Raw genomic sequence first — 26,034 nt, 5'->3', positions numbered from 1 at the left:
GCTCGTCCAAAACTCAAATCCTTTTCTCCTCTAGTTTCTCCTTTCGTTCAATTCCTTCGAGAACGCCTCTCTCGGAAAAACCGACCAAACGCCCCTCCCCTTCGCATCACTTCCTCCCTCTAGCCACACCCTCTCTCCAGGCCACACCCCCTCAGCCGACTGGGAGTGGCCTATCGTCCGTAGAGGAGAAGAAGAAGAAGAAGAAGAGGGAGCCCTTGGCACACCACCACTGTACGAACATAAAACAGCCTTTTAAAGCTCCCGACACACATATAACGTCTACTTTACCAAATAACCTAGCTATACATGCATTTAATGGGGGATCTGAGCTAATCCTATATTTAGGAGTCCAAAAAGGGTCATTACCGTAACAATATTATGTGTGAATGTGTGTGTGTGTATATATATATATGTGTGTGTGTGTGTGTGTGTGTGTTTTTGTATGTGTATTTGTCTGTATGTGCGTGTGTGTGTGTGTGTGTGTTTGTGTCTGTGTGTGCGTGTGTGTGTTTTTGTGTATGTGTGTGTTTTTGTGTATGTGTGTGCGTGTGTGTGTGTTTTTGTGTATGTGTGTGTGTGTGTGTGTATGTGTGTGTTTTTGTGTGTGTGTTTTTGTGTATGTGTGTGTGTGTGTGTTTGTGTCTGTGTGTGCGTGTGTGTGTTTTTTGTATGTGTATTTGTCTGTATGTGCGTGTGTGTGTGTGTGCGTGTGTGTGTGTTTGTGTGTTTGTGTGTGTGTGTGTGTGTTTTGTGTGTGTGTGTGTGTATGTGTGTGTTTTTGTGTGTGTGTGTGTGTGTGTGTGTGTGTGTATGTGTGTGTGTTTGTGTTCGTGTGTGTGTATGTGTGTGTATGTGTGTGTTTTTGTGTATGTGTGTGTATTTGTGTATGTGTGTGTATGTGTGTTTTTGTGTATGTGTGTGTATGTGTGTGTTTGTGTGTGTGTGTGTGTGTGTGTGTGTGTGTGTGTGTGTGTGTGTGTATGTGTGTGTATTTGTGTATGTGTGTGTATGTGTGTTTTTGTGTGTGTGTGTGTGTGTGTGTGTGTGTGTGTGTGTGTGTGTGTGTGTGTGTGTGTGTGTGTGTGTGTGTGTGTGTTTAGTTGGAGTCGATACATGTTTTCATTGTCGTACTTTACTCCCTGTGTTGTGGCCAAAAAAGATAAATACAGATAAATACACCCTGCTGGTCGAGCCCTACAACACCATGTTCATCACCAGGGATGAGATCTGCATTTGAATCCATCGGTTAACTCTTGAGTGGTTAAACTTGGAGGAACGTTTTGAGGAGAAAGGACTTTACACATTGTAAAGGAGGTGATTACGAGGGGATCTGATGGAGCTGTTTAAAATAATGAAGGGTGTGAACAAGATAAGTGGAGTGTTTCAGCAGAATGGACAGTGTAAGGACCAGGGGACACAGATGGAGGATGACGATGAGAGGAGAGTTTACAGGTGGGGCAATTTCAGTCGGACAGTGGTTCATGCATGCAACGGTCTCCCCGGAAAGGTAGTGGCGTGGAGGGGGAGGATAAGTTTAAATGTGGTTTGGATGGGGACCTGGATGCATTGGAGGTGGAGGGTATGGGGATTTTGGCTTGTGTGGATAGTAGTGGAGAGCTTGTGTGGATGGTGGTGGAGAGCTTGTGTGGATGGTGGTGGAGAGGTTGTGTGGATGGTTGTGGAGAGCTTGTGTGGATGGTGGTGGAGAGCTTGTGTGGATGGTGGTGGAGAGGTTGTGTGGATGGTGGTGGAGAGCTTGTGTGGATGGTTGTGGAGAGCTTGTGTGGATGGTGGTGGAGAGGTTGTGTGGATGGTGGTGGAGAGGTTGTGTGGATGGTTGTGGAGAGGTTGTGTGGATGGTTGTGGTGTGCTTGTGTGAATGGTAGTGGAGAGCCTGTGTGGATGGTGGTGGAGAGGTTGTGTGGATGGTGGTGGAGAGGTTGTGTGGATGGTGGTGGAGAGGTTGTGTGGATGGTGGTGGAGAGGTTGTGTGGATGGTGGTGGAGAGGTTGTGTGGATGGTGGTGGAGAGGTTGTGTGGATGGTGGTGGAGAGGTTGTGTGGATGGTGGTGGAGAGGTTGTGTGGATGGTGGTGGAGAGCTTGTGTGGATGGTGGTGGAGAGGTTGTGTGGAGTGTGAATGAGTGACGAGACTGGGCTCGTGCAACGCGGGCATTTTGAGCTGAATGACCTCCTCGAACTCCAAACTTACCTTGGTTATCGTGACTAACTCACTGGTTACTACGTCAATGTTTGCCTTTTCGAACTGCTGTGTCTCATTTTAATAAAATAGTGTCCTGAGATACATTGTCGTGCCTCCTGTAAATACCTACGTAATTGCGCGACGCCGAGAAAGCTGCAAAAATCCACCTGAACTTCAACCAATCACGACAACCCACGATCAGCCGTCGCCGCCACCGTGCGTTCGTTCATTGGCCGAACCTTGTCGGGAACGTTGCCGTGTCCTGCGCTCCAATTGGTCAGGCGTTTCCACGGTGTGTCGGGATTGGTTGGTTCCGGCTTCGTCATCATTGTGCGGCCTCGGCGGAAGCGACGTGGTGAAAACACGCTGCTGGCAGTGCTCAAGAAGTGGAAGTGCGGGATGTTGTTGGAATGGTGTTAATTTAAATGTAAACAGTAAACGCTTTTTTTTGTTTCCCGTTTACGACACGTCTTCAGTGAGGTCGCGGTTTGAATCTGCATCTCGGCCTTTTGTGCAGCAGCTGCTCGGTTCAGGGACCCCGAGGGTGACATGCAGTTCCCTGTTGTCAGATTACGCCCAGCTCTCTCCTCGTTGCCCCTGTTTTTCGTCCTCTTGGACCTGCAGTATGGAAGTGGGTACCGTCCACCATGGAAGTGTGGCCTCACGCGACCATCCGGTTTGAAGTTTGATGCGTTCTGTTTTATAATATAATTAAATGATCTCACCTTTAAAACACCTTTCGTCCTTTCGTCGAGCTCACGGTGTGTACTCGCCTTCATCATGCTCTCCTACCTGGGTTTGAATATCCCGACGGAGCGAGAACTCGTCCTGTTTCGCACACACGGCGGGACACACGGAAGTGTGGCGTCCCTCGGATGCACGGATGACCCTGGTGTCCCGTCTGCGGCCGTTGGGTGGCTGCACGCCGTGGAATCCTTCTCGAAGAGTCGGCGAGTTATCGCCGGCACTCTGAACAACATTCAAATTCTTTTTGACTTTTCGTTCGAACGTCAAGACTGGCCAGCCGATCCGTGAAAGACTGGCCCCAAAAAAAAAAAAGAAGGCTCACCAGTCGACCTCCACAAGCTGGGAATAATAGGGGTAGTTAGTACTAGTTACTGGTGATTTCACGAACAGTTTGTCAGTCAAACGTCTGTTACAAGGTACAACAGTGTGGGTGTGTTGTATTTTCTGAGATTGTAATATATTCGTGGCAGGTGGCCTTGGGAATGATCCAGGTGAGGTGGATAAGCACCTGGAACTGGGGAAGAAGCTTCTCGCTGCTGGCCAGCTGGCGGATGCGCTTTCTCACTACCATGCTGCTGTCGGTAGGTGATCTGATCGCAGGTTCTCGCCTGGTTAAACGACTGCGCTACAATGGAAAACATCGTGCACCTTCATGGCTTTTAATTGTTTTTGATGTTTTTACCACTTAACCAGGTTTGCTTAGACACTCAACCTGTTGTTGATTTGGCTTTGAAACCATTTTTTGTATTTGGGAACGCAATTCCTTTAGTCATTCTGTTTATTGTACTAGAAACAATCACTTCTTCCAGGAGTGGGAGTGATGGTTTTGGGGGGTTGTGGGGATGTAATCTACCTTCCCTCCAGCAAGGTTCTCGGTAAAGAAGATGCAAAAGAGGAAATCGCTAGTCGTCTGCTCATCCTGGTGGGGAGGGAGGGGGTATTACTCGCTTCAGGCACAAGACCACCCACCACCCCCCCCCCCCAACCACTCCTGGAGAGAGCAGCTGTTTCTCGTGTCTCCAAATCCACAAATTGTGTTATCACCTGATTGGACTGGCAGGATGGACTTGAGGTATGCACACGTGCATCTAAGATGTCTAACCTGAGTTTGAATCCTGGCTCAGCAATAAGCTGCCATCCTGGTTGTCACAGTCGGCGTGATTCATCAATGTGTGTGCCGTCCCGGTCACTCTGATCAAAGTTAAATGGGCGATCCCTCTGCCAGCATTAGTTGGTGAACGTTAAAGATCTCACATTGTCCTTCGTGAAGAGTAGGCAAGCTATCGCCAGCACCATGAACAACTTACAAATTACTGCCTTAACCTTAGCCTGGTGTTGGCTTAGCGGTTAGGGCGGTGGCTTGGGATCCTCGGGTCCTGAGTTCGAGCCACGTTGGCTACTGAATTAACACCAGGGGGTTGACTCAGCCTGTCATCCTTCTGAGGTCGGCGAAATGAGTACCTGCATACTGGTAATAGGGGCTGTTTGCTGCACCACTAATTAATGATGCAACCAGCAGCGAAAAAGGCAGCACACGATGGGAAGCTTAGTCCAATGTCAGTCTTTCAATGCTTTCAAGACTACCATCCATGAAGTTGCCGGTTGAACCCACCATCAGGCGAAGAAGAACTTTGTCTTCCAAGACACACTGGATACCATTGACCAGTCTCACAGGGCCAGGCTTTATGGCAGAGCTGAGCTGTTCATGGTGCTAAAGTATAAAACTGCCTTTGCAGAGGGCAGACAAGGCGGCCTATGCGTGAGGAATTTGTGAGGGGGTAGAGCAGCACCTGCGGTCGTTATTCTCCTGCTTACAAGGGAATTCGCGCAGTGTTCCTCCAAGCCCGTCCCTCGGTGCACTGCAGTTAGAACAGAGGGTGGTGGGCTCTTGACAGAGGAGCCCGAAGTGAAGGCCCGCTGGGTTGGTTACTTTGAGCAGCTGTACCAGGCTGATCCACCAGCTGTCTATTTGGATGTCAGCGGTGTGACAATCCCGATTGCTGACCCTCCAATCAACTGTGGTCCACCTTCGTTTGTGGAAACACAAGCTGCGGTGAACCGGTTGAAACGGGGTAAAGCTCCTGGGATCTGTGGCATCCATGCTGAACTTCTCAAGGCTGGTGGAAATGCTGTACTCATGTCACTGCACGCAGTTCTGTGCTCTGTCTGGAACACAGGCATCATCCCAACTAACTGGAAGAGAAGCCTTGTTGTCCCTCTCTGGAAAGGGAAGGGTGATCGCCAAGACTGCAACAACTACCGAGGGGTGACGCTGCTCTCAGTGCCGGGCAAGGTCTTTGCTCGGATAATTCTCGATAGGGTTCGCCACCATCTGCTTGAGCACCAGCGTCCAGAGCAGTCAGGCTTTACACCAAAGAGGTCAACGATTGACCGTATCCTTGCTCTTCAGGTCCTCACTGAACGCAGGCGAGAGTTTAGGCAGGGGCTGCTTGCAGCTTATGTTAATCTCTGTAAAGCGTTTGATTCAGTGAATCGGGATACCCTCTGCAGGATTCTTGGTCTTCGTGGGGTGCCACCAAAACTGATCGATCTGTTGTCTGAACTCCACTCTGGTACTGAGAGTGCTGAGATGTGGTGGTACCATCTCTGTCTTACTTCCAGTTGTTCTTGGAGTTTCATTTGTCTTCTTCATAGCACCCTGCATGTTGTTGTTCTTCATAACTATTTACTGTCACGAACTCACGAAGACTAAATCGTCTGGTCACGAGATATCGTAATAACAGTACGTGTGGCACGATTTCAAAAGAGCAACTGAACCTGCGATGGAGGGCAGCATGGAGATGCGGGGTAGTGTATTTGTCTGTGCCAGACCGCGATAGAGCGAGGGACCCATGCTGCAGTACCTTTTACCGTGGTGGGTAAACAGCGTTCGTGGTGGGCCTGCTGTGGTTTTAATTTGAGAATGCATGAAATGGTCCGAAATTTGAATGAAAATAATTATTTTACATGATTTTGTTGATCGGAACCTCGTTTCCTTGCAATCTGTTCCCATTGCTAGATGGAGATCCTGATAATTACTTGACTTACTACAAACGGGCCACAGTCTACCTTGCTCTGGGACGATCCAAATCTGCTGTTCCTGATCTCACCCGTGTCATCGAGTTGAAGCCGGACTTCACGGCCGTATGTTGTTCGCTACCCGTTGATACCCTCTGCCTACTTTCTCTGTCTTGCTGAGCTTCTACCTCCCCCAGCTCCCTCAATTTTCTTTTTCCTTTTAACATGTATAATGATTATTTAATTTTCCCACATATTCACTATCTTTCCTTCTTTTATGTCATCTATCGATAATTCCAGCTGTGTGTGTGTGTGTGTGTGTGTGTGTGTGTGTGTGTGTGTGTGTGTGTGTGTGTGTGTGTGTGTGTGTGTGTGTGTGTGTGTCCGCTGTTTCTCGACAACCACTGGTCCGATCTAATTGAAACTTGCCAGATATATTGCTGGAGGCGTGAGGATGTGCCTTTTCAAGGTTTGATATTAATCAGACAAGTGCTTCCCAAGTTATGGCCATTTATTTACCAAACCAATGACAAGACACGTTGTTGCGTGGGCGTGGCCGATGGGGAAGGGAAGCTCAGCCGCGTTCCCCATTACGGGTTACAACGTACGGGCTTCCGGATAATGATGACTTTGTGTATTCTCATAATTTCTCGATTTCTTATGCGCATTTATAGATAAACACAATGCCCCAAGTTATGATCGTTTTCATATTAGACGGTGCATAAATTTCGGTAACAGAGTGCTGGTATGCTCCGAACCAGGAAGTAAATTTTTTTTTCTCTCCTCTTCTCTTTTTGTTTTTCCTTGCCATGACATTGCGAAAAGGTAAAATACGTTGGCGCTTATTGAATAATTGGGTATTAAAACTAAAATGCGAATAATATGCGAACTTCTGGGCACGCACGTACGGGCACGCGAGAGCGAAGAAATGGCCTGTGTGGTTGTTGTTTGTTGCTCGCGGTTTGAATATTTATTTATTAATTTTTTTTTTGTTTTTTTTTTACGGGCACGTACAAGTTTTTAATAAAATATCAGATGATTTTTTTTCCCATTGTTTTTCAGTCATCCCTCTTTCTTTGCAGGCAAGACTTCAAAGAGGAAATGTGTACCTGAAGCAGGGAAGATTAGAGGAAGCACGGTCTGATTTTACCGCTGTGGTAAGAGTACGATGAACCTTTTGTATCTGACCGCAGGCAGGTGATGGTAATTTCCAAACATTTCAACACACCAAAGTTTTGGAAAACGTAACTTGATTTTCCGTGACCACCCTCACAGCTGCAGGCCTCCCCAGGAGATCAGAATGTGGTGAAGCAACTGGCGCAAGTTGCTGAGATCCAGATGCTGGTTGCTCAGGCAAAGGAAGGCCTGGAGAGCAGTGATCACTCTTCTGCCATGGCTGTGCTAGATCAAGTGGTTGAGGTACGATGGTAGACTTACCGGAAAGAAAAGCGTGTTGGTGGTTTGGATGGGGGATTGTGAATGTACATTTCTTCTTCTCTTGGTGTACATTATTATCTTGCCAAAACGAAGTTTTTGCAAGATATGTTAATCAGCTTGTATGTTTTTTTTTTATTATTTTTTTTAGTTTCTTGTTTGTCTGTAATCACGTATAAAAAATTCTGCAGAGCACAGTTATCATTGGAAATTTTTGTAACTTTGCATATCAGAGGCCTATAGAGGTCCCTTTCAGTGCACAAAATTTTGAAGGTCAAGGTCAAAGGTCAAGGTCACTTTGTCGCAAATCAGGGGAGTCGACGAAACCCTTATTTTTTGAGTAATTTTGATCGGATCGTCTTCAAACTTCATGGGAATATAGTTCATGGTCTGGCGCTCAGCTGATTAATTTTTGGTGGCGATTGGCCTTGACCTTGATGGTTAGCGCCCAAGGTCAAATTTTCAAGTTTTAGGAACCATATCCTGTAATACCTCAAATTGTACACCTCGATGAGTGCTTTCTAGATATGTCAAGATTGAGACATTATGACGTCATTTGGTGACGTTATGAGGCAAAAGCATATTTTTCATGGTTACTCTGTAGAACGATTCTCATCGGAATCTCTCGTAGGCAGATATTCCTCAAGGAGTCGCTCCTGGTAGATAGCAGCTCTGTTCACCTCAGTGTGACCTTAAAGAAGTCACACGTGGTCACCTTTTGGCAAGATTGCTTTTTTATTATTATTTATTTATTTTTTCCATTGTTTGTCTCTCCCTGTGCTCAAGCTGTGCCCATGGGCGGCCTGGCTCAGGGAGCTCCGGGCCGAGTGTTTGGAGAGTCGAGGCGATTTGAGTCGAGCTGTGTCTGAACTGCGTGCGGCGGCCAAGTTGCGCCCGGAGCCGAGCACGTTTCTTCGAGCGAGTCGGCTCCTCTACAGTACGGGAGAGCTTCCAGATGCACTGAAGTAAGACCTTGCATCTCCTCCCTTTTGGTTATCACGTTGATCGATCTTTGCCCTCGTCAGGTTGTTATGAAACCTGATAACTGAGAAACTTGTTGAATCTGTACCTTTTTTTTTAGGTCATCTCCACCGAGATGACCTAATAAAGCCGGACCAAATGTCCGTCCGTCCGTCAACAATTTTTCTTTCCGATCTTGCTGAAACTTAGTATGTGGGTAGAGGTCGATGAGTGTTGCACAACGATATAACTTTCGTCCGGGTTCAGGGTCAAGGTCACGAGGTCACGTAAGTTATAAAAATCACCATTTTCAAAACCTATCTCGTCTGCCATTCTACAAGATATTCGGCAACTGTTTATTGATTATGATAGTAAAAAATATTATCTTGTATCTAACTGGACAGATTTTTGAATTTCCTTCCCGTTTGATCGTCACGTGATCTGGAAGATGGCCAAAAACGCCGATGCGATTCGCAAAGAAGGAAGGAAGGAGAAATGAAATATAAATATAAAACACATTTTTAGCCTTTTATATTAATACATTTTCCGCCGAAGGTGCAAAAGTTTCAAAACCCGAAATATAAACGTCGGCATTTATTTTCAAAATATAATTTCGTGCGCGCGCGCCAAAATTCCGAGTCATCTTTAACCAAACTGCGCAGTTCGAGCTGCGCAGTAGAACTGCGCAGTCGTCTTTGGTCATAACTGAACATTGAGAACTTGTGGTATTATAGAGATGACCGTCACCCCCACACGGGGGTAATTTATTTATTTTACATGAAAATAACTTCCGTTGCCATTTGATTTTATTTTCGAGAAATTAATGATTAATTGTATTTTAAAACGATTCCGATGAAATTGATGGACATCAACAAGAAGTCAATCACATAATATTGTAAATTATTTTGAAGTCCTTTAAATTAGAGTGTGCTGTTTTTCTGAGATGTGCCAAACTGAACACTCCGAACTGTGTGTTGTATCGGCAAATAACTGAACCCCCCCCCTCCCCCCAAAAAACCTGAGTTTTTATCCGTGTGTGATCTTATTACGAAAATGATCATGTGATTTTTTTTTTGTTTGTTTTTGTATACCTTGTCGAGGCTCGTGTGAGAGCTAACACACAACGCACATCAAGGGGGCATGAGACAAGAGGGGCGGGAGTGGCAGGGACAAAACAGTGGGGAACAGACACATTAGGAGATCTGGAAGGGAGAGGGATGGGATGGGGAACATGGGGAATAGAAGATGGACATTACAGGGACTTTCAGGAAGGAAAGCAGGGAATTTGAAGGAAGTGGGCTTGGGTGGATTATTGGGGGTAGAAAAGATGGGGGATGATAAGAGGTGGTGGTGAACAGCTGTTTTTAAAGCCTGGAGGGAAGAATGGGAAAGTATAGAGTGAGGGAGTTTATTCCAAAGGTGGGAAAAAAGAGGAATGAAAGAGTAAAGGTGAGCAGTGATTCTTGATTTTGGTAGTTTTACCAGAAGGGGGTTGTTGGCTGACCTCGAGCGCCCTGAGGAAATGTGGTGGGGACAAATTGCAGACAGAGCAGGGGGGGGGGCAAGGCTGGAGAGGAAACTGTAGAAGACAGAAAGACCACCGACCAACCTGCGGTGATTGAGTGAGAGGCCCAAAGACTCAGCCTCATTTTGGGAGATGCCGATGATACGAAATGCCCTGGTTTCTACAGCGTGAAGCCGAGAAAGGTGGGAGGCAGGGCCCAGAACGCTACCTTGAGGAACTCCAGCCAGGACAGGAAGAGGGGATGAAAGAACTCCATTTAGGGCCACACGTTGACTGCGACAGGAGAGGAAGTCTGCGAGCCATGAATGGAGATGGCCTTGGATATCATGGGAAGAGAGTTTGTTGAGTAAGGCAGGGTGCCACACTGTGTCAAAAGCACGTGATATGTCCAGGGATATGGCTCGGATTTCCTGTCTGGCATTGAGGACCTCCATCCATTGTTGGGAGAGCAGAAGCAGCATATCCAGGGTAGAGTGACCTTGTCTGAAACCAAATTGATGATCAGAAATCAAGCCATTGGAGAAGATTCCATAACCTTGATGATGATTGGGAGAAGGCTGATTGGTCTGTAGTTGCAGGGATCTGTTTTTGCACCTTTTTTATGCAGGGCAGTGATGTTTGCAGATTTCCAAGCAGATGACAGATGACCTTGAGCAAATGAGAGGGTGAATAGAACAGAGAGAGGGTGAGCAAGAACAGAAGAGCAGGCTTTGAGGACACGTGGGCTGATGCCGTCTGGACCGGTTGCAGAATCTGAGTCGAGGTTTGACAGCAAGCTCTCCACCTTGTCAGGAGAAAAGGACACAGAGTCCAGGGACAGTTGGGTGCAACTGAGTAAGGTGGGTAGAGAAAGTGATAGGTTTTGACACAAGATTTAGCTGCAAACACCGAATTTAGGCATTCAGCTTTATCACGTGCGGTATCAGCAGTTCGGCCATTTGAGTTAAGGGAGGGGATGGAGGGGGAACATACACCAGAAACGGATTTGATTCGACGCCACCAGGATTTTGAGGAGGGAGAGAGGTTTGAGAGTTGAGACTTGAGATTAGAAAGATGTTGTTTTCTGGCTCTCCTGAGGGTAGATACACACTTGTTCCGAGCTTTATGGAAGGAACTGAGATTGCCCTCAGTTGGGTTTGCTTTCCATGAGGCAAAGGCAAGTTGTTTCAGGACAACTGCCTCGCCACAAACTTCAGTCAACCAAGGGCGGGAGGAAAGGTCGGACAACTGAAGACGAGAGGGGATAAATCTGTGCATGAGGGAGAGCAAGTTTCTTTGAAATAATTGCCAGGATGAGTTGATGTTGGAGAAAGTAGCGATAGGAGACCAGTCTTTAAGTTTGATGGCTGCTTGGAGACCCTGCCAGTCGGCTTGAGTGAAATGCCAGACTCGACGGCGGTGAGGTGGTTCTCTGATAACAGCCAGAGAGATGTCCACTTTGACAAGGACGTGGTCAGAAGAACCGATTGGAGCGAAGGAAGAGCAGCAGATATTGTCAGGGAAATTTGTCAAAATCAGATTCAGAAGAGATGGAGTACCATTGGTTGAGATCCGGGTCAGGAAGTTGACCAATTGAGTCAGTCCCAATGAGTCGCAGAAAGCTTTTGCTGAGATGCCATGGCAGGTGAGAGAGGTACCCACACCTTGCCAACTGGCATGATGTCAATTGAAGTCGCCATAGAAGAGGAAGAGAGAGTTTGGATGAGAAGATAGAAGATGGTCCATGTTTTCGGATAGTGAGGTGTAGATGGAGTCATCACTGTTAGGTGGACGGTACAGGACACATATAAACATGAGGTGGGAGTGGAGGGGAAGCTGTAGCCAGAGGTATTCCTGGGGGTGTGGGGGAGTGAGAGCAGTGCATGGAGAGTGAGGAATAGAGTCTTTGATGAAGAGAGCAACTCCTCCACCAGGACGAGGCTCAGGTCTGTCATACCGGAGGAGGGAGTAACCAGGGAGAGATACTTGGGAGTCAGACACGTCTTGGGGGAGGAAAGTTTCTGTTCGGCAGATTATGTCTGGTTTGTCAGTGGCAACCTGTATGGAAAGATCTGAAAGGTTTGAGCGAAGGCCCCGGATATTTGAGGTCCACACTTTTAATGAAGAGATGGGGAGGAGGCTTTGGGTGCAGGAGGTGGGGGGAGGGGAGGGTAAGACAAGGGGCGAGGAGGGGATGTAAGGAGGGTTGTAGAAAGAGTGTAGGGGATTGCAGAATAGCTTGGGGAGGGGGCCGGATGAGGAGGAGAAAACGCTCTGTGGTGCTGGGGGATAGGGGGGACAAGAGAGGGAGAAGAAGGCAGTTGAGGATTTATGGAGGTGAGAGGGCAGTGGAAGGAGGCAGCTTTGTGGATGAGAGGGGTGGGAATTTGAGAAGGATGAGTGAGGGGGATGAAAGGTGGGACAAAGGTGAGGGGGAATTTTTGAGAGAGGTGAGAGGGAGGCTTGGAGGGAGAAGAGTGGGATGGTTGCTTTGAGAGTGAGAGGGGTGAGTTGGCACTGAAGTTGGAAAAAATGAATTGTTGATGGAAAGCGAACATTCATCGCAAACTGGGGTTTTAAAAAGTTTTAGGTCAGAGATGCGATTTAACACAATTCTTGATGGATGCAATAAAGGCGAATTCAGAGAATGGAGAGAATAAACGCTGCAACAGTTGGATTTTTTTAGGCAAGGAATGAAGGAGAGGTCGAAATGAGAACAGTCTGTTTAAATAGCAGAAGAGTAGTGCATTATGAAACAGTAAAGAGTACCACATGTGTGAGAGGGGAAGATGAAGCATTATAAAATATCGTTTTTGTTATTATTATGAATGTTTGAGAGAGTTTTCAACAGATTAGGTCATGGCAGTGTTGTAGAAAAAAATCGAGGAAGAAGAAGAGGAGGAAGAATAAGAGGAAGAAGAAGAGGCGATGAATCAGGAGAAAGGTGGCGTTTTTTTTTTTTTAATATAAGAAATAGATTAGTTTGGAGAAATGGGAGACGTTAGGAAAGTGGGGAAGATAGAAATTGAAGGTAATGGGGAGAAAAAACAAATAAAACGATCGTACACCGAGGGGAACCGTTCGGCCTCAGCCTCGGCCTCAAGTCTCTGCCTCAAACACCTGGTAAGACAACGTCTCCAAAAACTCACAAAATAGCACGATTTTTGAAACAAAACCGAACTCGGAACACAGTAATATATAGGTGAGAAAAATAAACAGTTAAAACGGGACAAATAACAACCGGAAACTTATCTTTGAGATAGTCAGCAGAGAGCTCCGAAGGAGACCTCTTGACGCTCCAAACCCGGAACCGGAATGTGATGTTTTGCTTTGTTGCATTGGAACGGTTGATCATGTAATTATTAGTCCCCGACCAGGTTCAACAGAGGGGACTACAGCTTTGATGTCTGTCTGTCTGTCCGTCGCACCTGTTGTTGTTTTTTTTTTTTTTTTCCAGACATTTTCCCCCCTAACCCTTTAACATGTTGAAGTGAAATGTCGTACATGGTTTTATTATTGAAGTTATTGAACAAGTTAGACTGTTAGAGTTTCAGGACGTTTCATCAATTTTTCAGTTATGCCCTTTTTAGACTTGGAAAATATCACTATATATATATATATATATACACAGTCATGCGCCGCATAACGACGTTTCGGGCAACGACGGATCGCATATACGACGGTGGTCCCATAATCGCATATACGACGGATCTGCAAGCTCCGTTATAGTGGAGCTGAAAAATTCCTATCACCGAGTGATGTAGCCGACGTAGCGCTGCCAGTCGTATAAAAATAGCACGTACAATTATGTACACTGTACCGTACATAATACTTCATAATGATAATAAACGACAGTGTGGCCCTGTTATAATGCGATCGTTGAGGTCCATAAAATGTCATCGCGAAAAAAGCAGGGTCGTGCTAAATCGGGATTCAAGGAAATCGGCTTTCAAACTGAACCAATGTTTCCACGTTTACCTTCGAGCAAGTGAATTACCTTTGTATTGAAGAATTCCGCGAATAAATCGTTGTTGTTAGTCAAAATTAAAACACAAATTTATTTTTAGTAAAGATTTTTATGTTGTTAAAATAATCGCACTGTTCCGAAAATATATCGCACAATTGACAGGTGCTCGTTTCTTCATTTTTAAATTATAACATCGATGCAATGATTACGTATTTATAAATTCTAAATGCTATTTATTCACCTTTCTATATATAAAATCGACGCGAGAGGAGATTGTAAACTGCCGCTAAGAACACTGATGAACAGCACAAAGGTAAAACTAACGTGTCTTCCGTCTCTCTTGGATGTGTGTTACAATTGCCGACAGTATTCAATACAGTAACATGCTGTACAGGTTTGTAGCCGAGGAGCAATAGGCTATACCATATAGCGTCGGTGTCTAGTTTTGTGTAAGTACGATGTTCGAAAACGAAAAAAAAATATATATATATATATATATATATAATGTTCGCACGACATTGGTTAACGACGCATTTCTCAGAACGTAACCCCGTCGTTAAGTGGCGCATGACTGTGTATACATATATAATATTGCAGTCGTGGCCCTTGCACGTTTTTCAAATGCACGATTTCTTCCAGAAAATTGTTGAAATGAAAAAATATTTTGGTATCCACATATGTATCTCTGGTTTGCAGTGGAACAAAACAAAAAAGGCTGAAAAACTTAACTAAATCTCAGCTTATTCCACACATATACCCTCAAATGGCCCGGACAATATTATTGGCACCCATTAGAAGTTGTTATAAATAATTAGATTTCGAGCAGGTGATTCTCCTTTACTTTGGAATTGAACTCACCTGTGGTGAGTTGCAGGTGCCTGCAATTTAAAAATCACTCATTCAATCAGTTTGAATGGAGAAAAGGAGACATTCTGCTGTTTTATGTCACTGCACTGCAGTGAGCATGGAGAAAAAAAAAACCAGAAGTGTCTGAGGAGGTCAGACACAAGATTGTAGCCAAGCATAGAAAATCTCAACGTGCCAAGTCCATCACCGAGACCTTGATGTTCCTGTGTCCACCGTATGGAATATTATCAGGAAGTTTAAGGCCCACGGCACTGCACTCAATCTCCCTGGACGTGGCCGCAAGAGAAAACTTGATTGAAGATTGCAGCGAAGGATTGTTCAAATGGTGGAGAAAGCACCTCGATCACCTGCCAAACAGATTCAAGCTGACTTTGACACAAGGTACGAGTTTCAAGTCACACCATCTGTCGCCAACTCTGAAAGGGGGTTATATGGTGGAAGACCCCACTGCTGAGAGAGAGACATAAGAAAGCCTGACTTGAGTTTGCCAAAACACACCTGAACAAGTTGAAATCCTTCTGGGAGAATGTCCTGTGAACAGATGAGACCAAATTAGAGCTTTTTGTGAAGCACATCATCTCTATGTTTACAGAAAACAAATTGAAGCCTTCAGAAAAAAGAACACCTTCCCTGCAGTCAAACATGGAGGAGGTTCAGTGATGTTTTGGGGTTGCTATGCTGCCTCTGGCACTGGGTGCCTTGAATGTGTGCATGGCATCATGAAATCAGATTACCAAGGATTTTGGAGCACAATGTTCAACCCAGTGTCAGAAAGCTGCATCTCCATCGAAGGTCATGGGTCTTGCAGCAGGACAATGACCCCAAACACACTTCAAAAAGCACCCAGGAATGGTTCAAGACAAAACGCTGGACTGTTCTGAAGTGGCCAGCAATGAGTTCAGATCTAAATTTCAATGAACACCTGTGGGGAGATCTGAAAACAACAGTTAAGAGAAGGCACCCTTCAAATCTGGGAGAATTGGAGCAGTTTGCACAAGAAGAGTGAGCCAAAGTACCAGTAGAGAGGTGTAGGAAGTTCATTCATGGCTATAGGAAGTGCTTGACTGCAGTTATTTTGTCCAAAGGCCGTGATTCCAAATATCAAGTCGAGGGTGTCAATAATTTTATCAATGGCATTTATTTATATTTTCTGATTTAAAAGGGCATTAAGTTCTGAATCAAAAACAAAGGTTCTGTAATATTAACAGTGAAATAAAGAATTGTGGAGACAAAATACTTTTATCAATTTCAACTTGTATTTTAGAGAAAATTGTGAATCATTTGAAAAAAAGTGCAATGGTGACTGTTTGGCCACAAATGTACATGGGTCATTGTTCAGCTTCCCTGACTCCACCCCACTGCTTTACATCCATTGGCTGAACAGCTGGCCTGACTACACCCCACTGCTTTACACCCATTGGCTGGACAGCTGGCCTGACTACACCCCACTGCTTTACACCCATTGGCTGGCCTGCTAGCTTGACTTCACAATAAAATCATGTAAAATTACTTCGCTGTAACAGTGTGCCATTCCATGGAACAGCACAGATCGGCAGGCCTTAGACCTGGGTGTTAGTCCATGGCCCAGTACAATTGCAATAATTCCAAGTATATAACCACAATGTATTATACATGCACCGAAGCAGCATGCATGTGTTTTTTCTTCTTGTATGTACATGGGGTTATTTTTTATTTTCAACACCGAGCGCACCATTGTACCACCACCCTAATAAAGGGTTGTGTTCACCGGTGCAAAAAGTGTGGCTAAAACCGAAATTACGCACAAAAAAAAAAACTTCATTAATTTCATTTGTGTGAATCGCATCAAGGGTGTCGGTGGATGGCCGACAGTTCTGCACACTAGCCCCTCTGCCTAGCCCAGAGTTTGAATCCCAGTCCAGCTTGAACTGCCAACCCAATCCCACGTATGTTTTTGCTTCGTGGTATGCACATCAGGTTATTTGAAATGTCACGTCGGTCGGGGACATGTAATGCAAATCGAGTCTCGCCATTGTTATTATGGGACTTGTCATTTCGTTGATGCATCGTTCTTCCTGTTTTGTCATATCGTTTTTATTTGTATTTGTGAGGTTGGTTGAGTAAGTTTTACAGAGAAATGTAAACATGGTCAAGTGTGCAATGAACATCATACTCGAAGACCAGCATCTGCTGCCGCAGAGGACTCATCCCTCCATTTAAAACCCTTCACACCGTTCGTACGTATTTTTCTGTGACGTGCAGCCCGTGCCATGTTGCATAATCGTTCTGCGAATGGCACGTGCTTCATCACCTTCGCGAAGCGAAAACCTGCTGTTGCTTCGCTGTAACAGTGTACGATTACTCACGACTGCACACGTGGGGAAGTTACGGACCAAGTGGTCAGAAAATGACTTGCACTTGCTCGTGCATTATCTCACGGCATAGTGTTGCACACGCACCCCATTTCTGACAGGGAAATGGCAGAAGAATTCAGAGAAGGGCAAGGCAAACCGTACTCGTAAATATACATTTCCAATTGACCCCTACACACTAAAACATGCCCCCAGGTGCCTTGCAACAATGACTCGGCACTTTTACAATAAATGGATCCAGACACCAAAGGAAGAACAGAGAGGTGAGCAATGGTGGTGAGAGAGCGAAGTGTGGGGTCTTATGTGCCCCGATGCACCTTTTACAACCTCGGTTGAAGCTACGATCGCCCACGACTCTGCGGTTTGGGCTCGCCTCCCGCCCACTCCCTCCTGGTACCCTTCCTCTGCTCTCACAGCACCCTGGTCGTGTGGGGATCGCTGGATGGTCTCTGGCCGAACGCGATGGTCTGCGTGACTGTGGCTATCTCGTGCCATGACGCGAGGGGAGGCGGTGCCTCCGTGGCAGCCTGGTGACAACTGAGTTGTATGAAAGGTGCGTCGGTGTGTGTTAAAGGTGGGAAAGATTCAGAAAGAAGTGAGAAAAGTGAAGAAGAAGCATTGGAGAATGATTTCGTATACGTGTGCAAGAGGTGCAGTAAGAGGAAGAGTGCTGCGAAAACACTGAAGTCTGCTCTTCAGCTCTGTCCATTCCCTCCTTTATTGCCTCGCCCCTCCCTCACCATTCTGCTTCGTGGCCCCTCGTTGGTAGGGGTGGTCAGCCACCCCCTACGGGTGCTGATTGGGGTCCCATCTCGTGACTCCCAACAGCGCCTGATTCGTGGAACGGGCCCTTGCAGGGCTTACTTTCTGGGAAAGTGAAGGGGGCTTCAAGCTTATCACCCACCTGGTCAACTTGCCAGTTCTGCGAGCAATGGTCGTGCTTTTTGAATTGTTCTTTAAAAAGTGTATGATGGATCGAGCGCATCACGGGCAGCACATCCATTTGCTCTTTCTTTCTCTCCTTCCTTTCAGCACCTTGTATCCATCGGTAATAGGCGCTATATAAATCATCATCATCATCATCATCATCATCATCATCATCGTCTTATTATTATTATTATTATTATTATTATGAAAACTTGCACAATATTGTAAGAAGAGTTAAATTTCCAGTTTGCTTTCCTCACTCCTCATTGGATAGTCCTACTTCATTCATGGTTATTGTTGCAAATTTCTGTTGATTTCCATTTCCCCCTCCCCCACCCCACCGACATCAATATGCTTTAGTGAGGTTCGGGAATGCCTGCGTCTGGACCCCGACCATCGCGAGTGTTTCCAGCTGTACAAGCATGCCAAGCGTTTAGGAAAGCAGTTTGAAGATGGAGAAAAGCTCTTGGAGAGCGGCAGGCAAGGCTCTCCGGTGCTTCTTCTTGTCTCTGCTTCCGTTACTTACACTCTGTCTCCACTTCGCATCACTACCTTCATCTCCATGACCTCTACTCTGATTCTGCAGTCTAATTGGACCAAGTCCCGATGTCCCAAAGTAGTTCTTTCGCTTATTGTATGCACAGAGATTTATCGATTTATTTTCAGTCGAGTGACTTCAGCGTCGTATGAAATCCCAAACATTGGAACACGGGTTCGGTTTCCTTGGCACTGCACTGTCGTACTCTTGCCCTGTTTTACCTAAAATGCTGTTCTCATGCAGCGATTTGTCCTCTGCCTTGCGTGTGGTGCAGCTATGATGCTGCCATCGAGAAATTTGAAGCGAGCATGCAGACCGAGCCTTCAGTCATGACGTACACGATACGTGCCAAGCTTCGTATCTGTCGCTGTCACCTGAAGGTGAAGTCTGGGCCTATTGGTCGGTGTGTCTTGTTTTTGATCTCTAGGATGATCGATCATGAGATGAATGCACCCCTTTTGTTTGTTTGTGATCTCTTACCCCATTTGAAACCTTAGATGGAATTTTTTGTTGTTGTCATGTGATGGAGTTTAGATATTAGTTGTGGAATGTTCAAAAAAAAATTTTTAAATATATATTTATTAGAATGCTCGTCCAAATGTGGAATCCACATGTGTGTTCCGTTTTTCCCCATGATGAATGTGAATGCATTTTAAAGGTTTGATGTCACATTGTCTGTGTGTTATGTCCACCTTTGTTGTTGCCTTTCCCCTGGCAGAATAGCCAAGTGTCTGAAGCAGTGCAGGTGTGTAGTGAAGTGCTGAAGCACGAGCCGCGGAACGTCGAAGCGCTCTGTGACCGAGCCGAGGCTTACATCCTCAATGACGAGTTCAGTGAAGGTAGGTTGCGTTGTACGTACGTCTCGGTTGGTCATCACGTGATGCTGCGTTTTAGGGTGTTAGTGGGGCAACTTAGCATAACAATTGTGCATTTTGTGAGGAAAGCACCAAATTTGGCACACTAGTAGCCTATCATATTATGAACAGATTTGGATATTGGGCCATCTCAAAATTTTTGATTGCAGTGGAAAATGGCTGCCACAGCCACCAACGGCTGAATTTGAGATGGCCCAATATCCATATCTGTTCATAATATGTTAGGCTACTAGTGTGCCAAATTTGGTGCTTTCCTCACAAAATGCACAATTGTTATGCTATATTTAGCTAAGTTGCCCCACTATGTTACGGAATCCTGTGGTGAAAATCCAGTCACATCTGACGTTCTTGCGTTACAGCGGTTGCAGATTACGAGCAAGCACGAGACGTTGATGAAACGAGGTCAGGTGTGCGTGAGGGTCTCGAGAAAGCTCAGCGGTTACAGAAACAGTCGCAGCGGCGCGACTACTATAAAATACTGGGTGTGAAGAGGTGGGCTACGTCGGTTTTTTTTTCGGCACGTTAAGTCAAAGTCCTTTGTATTAATCCTCGTCTGTGTTTCAACTTAAACTGAACTCTGTGCAATCGCTTGCTCCACACCTTGTTTGTTGAAGCTGAACGAATAATGGGCAAAAGTTGATGCACGATTGGCAGACTTGTATTTAAAAGCGGACTTTCAAGATGTCCATGATGCTTCTCTTGGAATATGCCAGTCGGTGCTGTGCGCAGACCTCCACTGTGAGCATTTGGAATTTTAATCTCTATGCTTGCACTAGCAGCTAGGACATCTGGCTTGATTCTTGTGGAGGAAAGGGTGTTAGGATGCATCACCCAATGTGCAAAGCAGCAGGATGGGGGTGGGGGGGGGTGTGCTTCTAATTGTATCCTATGTTAAAGATTCATACCTAAACGTGACCACAGGGTGTGAATATTTTTATTTTTATACCCATGTGTAGAACAGCAAAGAAGCAACAAATACTCAAGGCATATCGCAAGCTTGCTCAACAGTGGCACCCAGACAATTTTATGTCTGAGCAAGAGAAAAAGAAAGCCGAGAAGATGTTCATCGACATTGCGGCTGCAAAAGAGGTTCTCACGGACCCCGGTGAGGTTTGATGCCATAGTATGTATCGGGGAGCGGGGAAAGAACGCTTTGATCACGTGAATTGTGGTGGTGCACGACTTTAGAACGATATGATGTTCCTACCCAGTACGTGCTAAACTTTCGAATTGCATTGTGGTTTTTATTATGATCGACTTTCCACTGCCATCGTTTCCTTCTGTGCTGGTAAGACAGCACATTGTGGATGATTTTTTTTGTTGTTGTTAACTGATGTCTTGTTTCCACCAGCAAACATTAAACTAGTTCAGGCTGGATGTACAAGGGCATGCTGAAAAGTAATTCCTCCTCTTGTAGTTGTCCAAAACAGGTTAAGATATTCGAATTGGGGGGGAAGAAAAGCACAGTCCACGCGTTAATTCTTCCCAACACCGGGTTCGATGTTTCATGATGACACCAGATGTTTCAGCGCTCCGTCAGTCAAGATGGCACAGGGCAGCACGACGGTGTGGTTGAAGCAGCGTGTGATTATCAAGTTTGTGTTGGCAGAGAATGTGCCTCCTCTCGATGTTCATCGGTGAATGAGTCACAAAGCCTCACAAGAGTGCAGAAATGGCTGAAGAAATCGGTTGCCTTGGTTTCACTGCCATGCAGGACCCGTTGTGCAGCTCTGACTTGGTTCTATCAGATTTTCATCTCTTTCCCCAAACTGAAAGGCCCAGTCACACCTTGACGTTTTAGCCAACGTATGCCGATTTTTGAAAATTCTTTCTAAAACGCTGGCACACGTTGAATACGTTATGGGTAAGTTTTGATAACATTGAGAGCACGCTGAAAAACACTGCCATATAATATGTCGTTGTACGCTGGCTTTAAACGTTGTACTTTTCGGTTGTCCTCAAATTTTTGCATGCTTGAAATTTCACGACGTCTGCCGGCGTATGACTCACACGTTCCGCTACACTGGCCACAAGTTGTATGCATGGTCTGCGATCGTTGACAGACGTCAACACATGCCACTTGTAAGTTAATCATAAGTTGAGACACGCCGAGGTAATGTTTAGCGTACCCGAAACTTATTTCGAACCTATGATTAACGTGTTGTTGGCACGTTACGCGATCGTTGCCACACGTCGACAGACGTTACTTTTAAGTTACTCGTAGGCTGAAAGACGTTGGTATAATGGATCGTCCTTGCGTCAGCGTCCACGGCCACGGCCAGGACACTTATGTGCGGCATTCTTCAAACTTTTCTTCGGCATGACGAGGATGTTCACACTTCGATGTCTAGCTTGGCTATGATTCCAATTGTCCATCGGCAGCGTCTATTTAAAATAGTCGAGTTTGAGCGTTTTAACACGTTCAGAAGAAACGCTTCAAATTTCAAAACCCCAGCGTCAAAAAACAAAGGCGAGTGACAGCAATTTAAATCGTTCATTGTAAACAATGAAAATAGTTGAGTGGTACCGTTTAAAAGTCGTTGAGTATAAAAAAATCCAATTGTTGAGCGCAAGCGTCTACTTTCAATAGTGAAGATGCAGCCATTTAAATGGTTGAGTGGCAGCCTATGAATAGCAAACCCCACGTCACCGGCAAAGATAAACTGCCGCACGATATGGATAAGTTAGGCTATCGTTGGGCATAGTTTGTGAACGCCGGCTACACGATAATTATTCGTTGGTATACCGTATCTATAAGTTATCGAAGCGCTCTATGCACATTATTAGTTCATTGTGCATTTGTCCTACCCGTTATGAATAGACCTAAATCGTAAAAACAAGCCATAGCTCATTGTTGAAAAAGCCCCATAAAAAATTAGCCGCGAAGAACTTTGAACAATGGTGCAAAGATGTCTCCTACCCGTGGACACACGGACGCAAGGAGGATCCATCATAACCCACACCCTCCCCCTCACACTCACCTACTACTGCCAACATGAACAAACTACTACTAATACTAATACTGATACTGATACTGTTACTGCTGACATGGACATCGACTCAAAAAGGACTCAAACACTGTTGGGTTCCCCTTTTATGAACACCATTTTTATATACCAATTCCCAAAATCGCTGGGAACACGTCTTTATATGGCAGTTGTAAGTTAGAAACACGTTCATTAATTTTTTTTTTTGTCGACCGGAAGACGTCATTGGAATACGTCTACATACGTCAATGTGTGTTGGGACTACGTAAATAATTGGTTCAAAGCACGTCAAACATAAGTTAGAAATAAGTTTTGCGTAAAAAAGACATTACCGCGACGTGTTTCGACTTATGAGTAGCTTATAAGTAGCCTTTGTGGACGTGTGTAAGCGTCCACATATCGTGTGTACAACTTATCCCCATCGCATGCGGAACGTGTCATACGCCAAGTACGTCGTAAAATTTTGAACATGTTTAAAATTTCTTGACGTACTCTACTTACTACGACGTATGATAGCGTACTTTAGCGTTCTATTCACGTATACCAAACTTACTCATACCGTATTTTACGTGCCCCAACGTTTTAGACACATTTTTCTTAGGTCTGCATATGCTGGCAAGATCGCCAAGGTGTGACCGCGATGTTGTCACTTCCATTTCTACGGCAGTTATGATTCGAATCATTGTGCGTCAGCCTTTTAATAGGCTACGTCACGACATCGTCGGCGATGCGTGCAACGCGCTATGCCTAAGTTAGACTATCGTTGGGCATCGGTTGTGTAGGCCGACAACAGGTTCAGCATTCGTTGGTATAAGTTATCTATAACACAACGAAACGTTCTGTGTCCGTTACTAATGTGTTATACATAAGACCAAGTCGCTATGAATACGTCCGAATCTTTAAAATAAAACGTCAAAAGTTCAACGTAAGCCAGCGTTTTACATAAATTTTAATACGTTGCCATCGCTGGCTAAAACGTCAAGGTGTGACTGGGCCTTTAGGAACATCGTGGAGAACGTCAAGGACTCTGTTACATCGACGGGATCGCAAAACTACTAGAACTTTGGCAGAAACTTGTGGACGATAGTGGTGATCATGTTGGGAAATAATCACCATGGTAGAATAAAGCTTGATGTTAGTAGCTGTCTTTTTCATTCGAATATCTTTACTTGTCTTGGAGAAAAAAAAACAGGAGGTATTACTTTTCAAAAAGCCCTCCGTAGTTTAGAACGACAACCAAACATGGTGTCATTAGCAGAAGCCCGGACCAGGAGTGTATGGTGGTTTGGGATCCACGGGATAGATTCGAGACCTTGAAAATCCAGCCTGAACTATTCATCACCGGTAGAAACAAGGCAATAGCCTTGCTTGGGCTTGGCGGGTGAATAAGTGATCCTCTGGTCATGTTCAATGCCATGTGCTTTAGACATGCGCAAGAAGTTCGATGAGGGAGAAGATCCTTTGGATCCTGAGAACCAGCAGGGTGGGGGAGGTCCCTTTCAGCATGGCTGGCAGCCATTTCAAGGCTTCAACCCCTTCGGCTCAGGAAACTTTCACTTCAAGTTCCAGTTCAACTGATTTATATTCTTCGCCCTGCATTACCACTTGTCACTTCACTGCTCACCAAGTCTGAGTATCTGGACAAATGGAGTGGACGTCGGCCCACTTTGGACGTCGCATTGTGGCTCAAACTGCATTTGGGCAAAGACTAAGGCATTGGACAGCCTGTAGATGTTTGGATGTGAGATTAAATGTTTGGTGATCTCACATCTTGACCTTATTCTTCCACATCTTCAAATTGTCTGCTGTAATTTCTTTTTTTGGCTGTTATTTAATTGTTTCACAAGCTTTTGAGCTACTCTTGGCTGAGCCTTGTTGTTCTAACGTCCTAAAGAGGTTGTGAAAGTCGAGGAAGAATCTGTGAACCTGAGTGTAGTTTCAAGCTGTTGAATTATATGAAAACTGTTGGGAAAGATTTTGAAATGTCACACTGAGTTAGCAAGTGAGAATTGACTTGCTAAGTTAGAGCAAAGGAGCTTGCGGTGGAAACTGTTTCACTTCATGGAGTGCTGTGAGCAGGAAATTAAATCGGTGAGTTGAAAAATGGACAAATTGGGTTTGAGGAACGTAACTTGGAACGTACGTCCGTGCGGTTTAACGAGTCCTTACTCGATGGACGCGGTAAGCCGATGGGACGAGTGCAAACCCAGGCCTTCAGGTGGTGTCCACGTCCAACGTTTAGCCGAATGATTAAGTGTACAGGAAAACTATCAATGAGAATTGGTGAATTTAACTTTTTGTAAAGGGGATAAGGTGATTATTAACCTGTTTTACCTTTCAAGAAAAACTCCTAATTCAACTCTTTAAATATATATATATATATATATATATTATTTTTTTCATAGCTAATCCAATGCTTGGGTTGACTTGTACCAATAGCACAGGATGACATTTCCACAGATTGTACTTGACGTCTTGCGGTTCAAAGGTGTTGAGTGTACTTCCCGTGTTCAGCTGAACCCAAGCATTTATTTTGATAAAGCTCTCCTTGGAAGGATTAAAAATATTTTGTCAAAATACTTTGCTCGATGATATTTAAATTCAGGAAATTGATTATTGGATTGCTTTGTGTACATACAGTATAGAACCGACTCAAATGTACAGTAATTGTTGGTTTGAATGGAGAATTTATGGAAGAATAAAAAAAATTTCCAGGTCAAGTAAATGGCAGAATCCATCAGAAAATCACTTGTTTAATTATTTGACTGCATTTCGGGCACGTTTTTGAATCCGTATGCAGTATGAGCCAAGCTGCGTTTCACACAGGAATGCAACAGTGTGGTCATTGGTAAGCGGAAAGAAAATGGAATGTCGGAGGAAGAGATGGAGCAAATTCCATGTTGGACCTCCTGATGACTCCTTTTAAACAACTGTACGAAACTCTCAATTGACTGGCTCAGCAACAGAAAAGCTTGAACATTCATTCTGCACACAAACCCCCTTTATCTCAAGTTCAAAAAAAAGACTTGAAAGGGCCATCTCAGTCTCCCATCTCATTGATGTGCAAAAAGGAGACAACAGGAAGATTTTTTTTTTTTTCAGTGCTTCATCAGGAAAAGGAGAAGCAACGTGCAAAATAATGCGCTTTTAAATCTGGAAACAACGACAAATCCAGCATTTTGCTAACTCAGAGGCACAAGCTGAAGCAGTTTCTGGAGGAACAAGCTGCAGACAATGAGCAAGTGCAGGTGGACCATAAGAAGCACAACTAATTGTCCTCTCCGGGCCTTCGCAACTCTCTTATGTGCTTTATTAGGAACGTTTTCTCGTCCACAAACTGTTCATCATCCGTGCGGTCTGGTTGAAAGTTTGATAAGAAGTCCAACAGCTTGGTTTGGTTCTTGAGCAAGATGTCCAGGACAGGTTGCGGCTTGCTTGGATTAGCCACAAACACCTTAGAAATGAAGGGGGGGGGTGAGACAAATTGGGAGAGCTAAAAGAAAAGAAAAAAGTAACTGGTTGCTGCAGACTGAAAACATGGAACAACAACCAGTCAAACGAGTAAAAATTCAGAACATCTCTCCTCCTGGGACTAAGCATCCGCCACCCCTTCCCTTGTGACCCATCGTACCCCATCTCGTCCCTCTCCCTCCACCT

General features: G+C 45.0%; 3 protein-coding genes across 6 annotated transcripts in view; 1 reads left to right on the top strand and 2 right to left on the bottom strand.

Annotated features, from left to right (window-relative positions):
• The window catches only part of LOC147019332 (claudin-15-like), a 70,024-nt gene extending 67,498 nt beyond the window's left edge, over positions 1–2,526 (bottom strand). The window contains exon 1 of the mRNA XM_085899754.1: positions 2,333–2,526. The gene's annotated coding sequence lies outside the window, so the exon portion shown is untranslated. The remainder of the gene's footprint in view (positions 1–2,332) is intronic.
• A 19-nt stretch (positions 2,527–2,545) lies between these two features.
• Positions 2,546–25,102, top strand: DNAJC3 (DnaJ heat shock protein family (Hsp40) member C3). The gene is made up of 12 exons (XM_085899749.1): positions 2,546–2,833; positions 3,420–3,530; positions 5,969–6,093; positions 7,050–7,124; positions 7,243–7,386; positions 8,188–8,366; positions 18,338–18,457; positions 18,790–18,895; positions 19,234–19,354; positions 19,750–19,882; positions 20,347–20,495; positions 23,804–25,102. Exons 1-12 carry the CDS (start codon positions 2,752–2,754, stop codon positions 23,953–23,955), a joined length of 1,497 nt encoding a protein of 498 aa, XP_085755875.1. The 5' UTR covers positions 2,546–2,751; the 3' UTR covers positions 23,956–25,102.
• Positions 25,103–26,034, bottom strand: part of LOC147019330 (calcium-binding protein 39-like) — a 103,357-nt gene continuing 102,425 nt past the window's right edge. For all 4 annotated transcript variants that reach the window (XM_085899751.1, XM_085899750.1, XM_085899752.1 and 1 more), the window contains one exon: positions 25,103–25,831. In XM_085899751.1, coding sequence (XP_085755877.1) covers positions 25,646–25,831 — 186 coding nt within the window. In that variant the 3' untranslated portion in view covers positions 25,103–25,645. The remainder of the gene's footprint in view (positions 25,832–26,034) is intronic.

This window comes from Eptatretus burgeri, chromosome 10, assembly GCF_056783735.1.
Source record: "Eptatretus burgeri isolate ZD-2024b chromosome 10, Ebu_testis_v1, whole genome shotgun sequence".
Taxonomy (NCBI): Eukaryota; Metazoa; Chordata; class Myxini; order Myxiniformes; family Myxinidae; genus Eptatretus; species Eptatretus burgeri.
The sequence above is the reverse complement of the archived record's forward strand: the minus strand, read 5'-3'. Positions and strand labels throughout refer to the sequence as shown.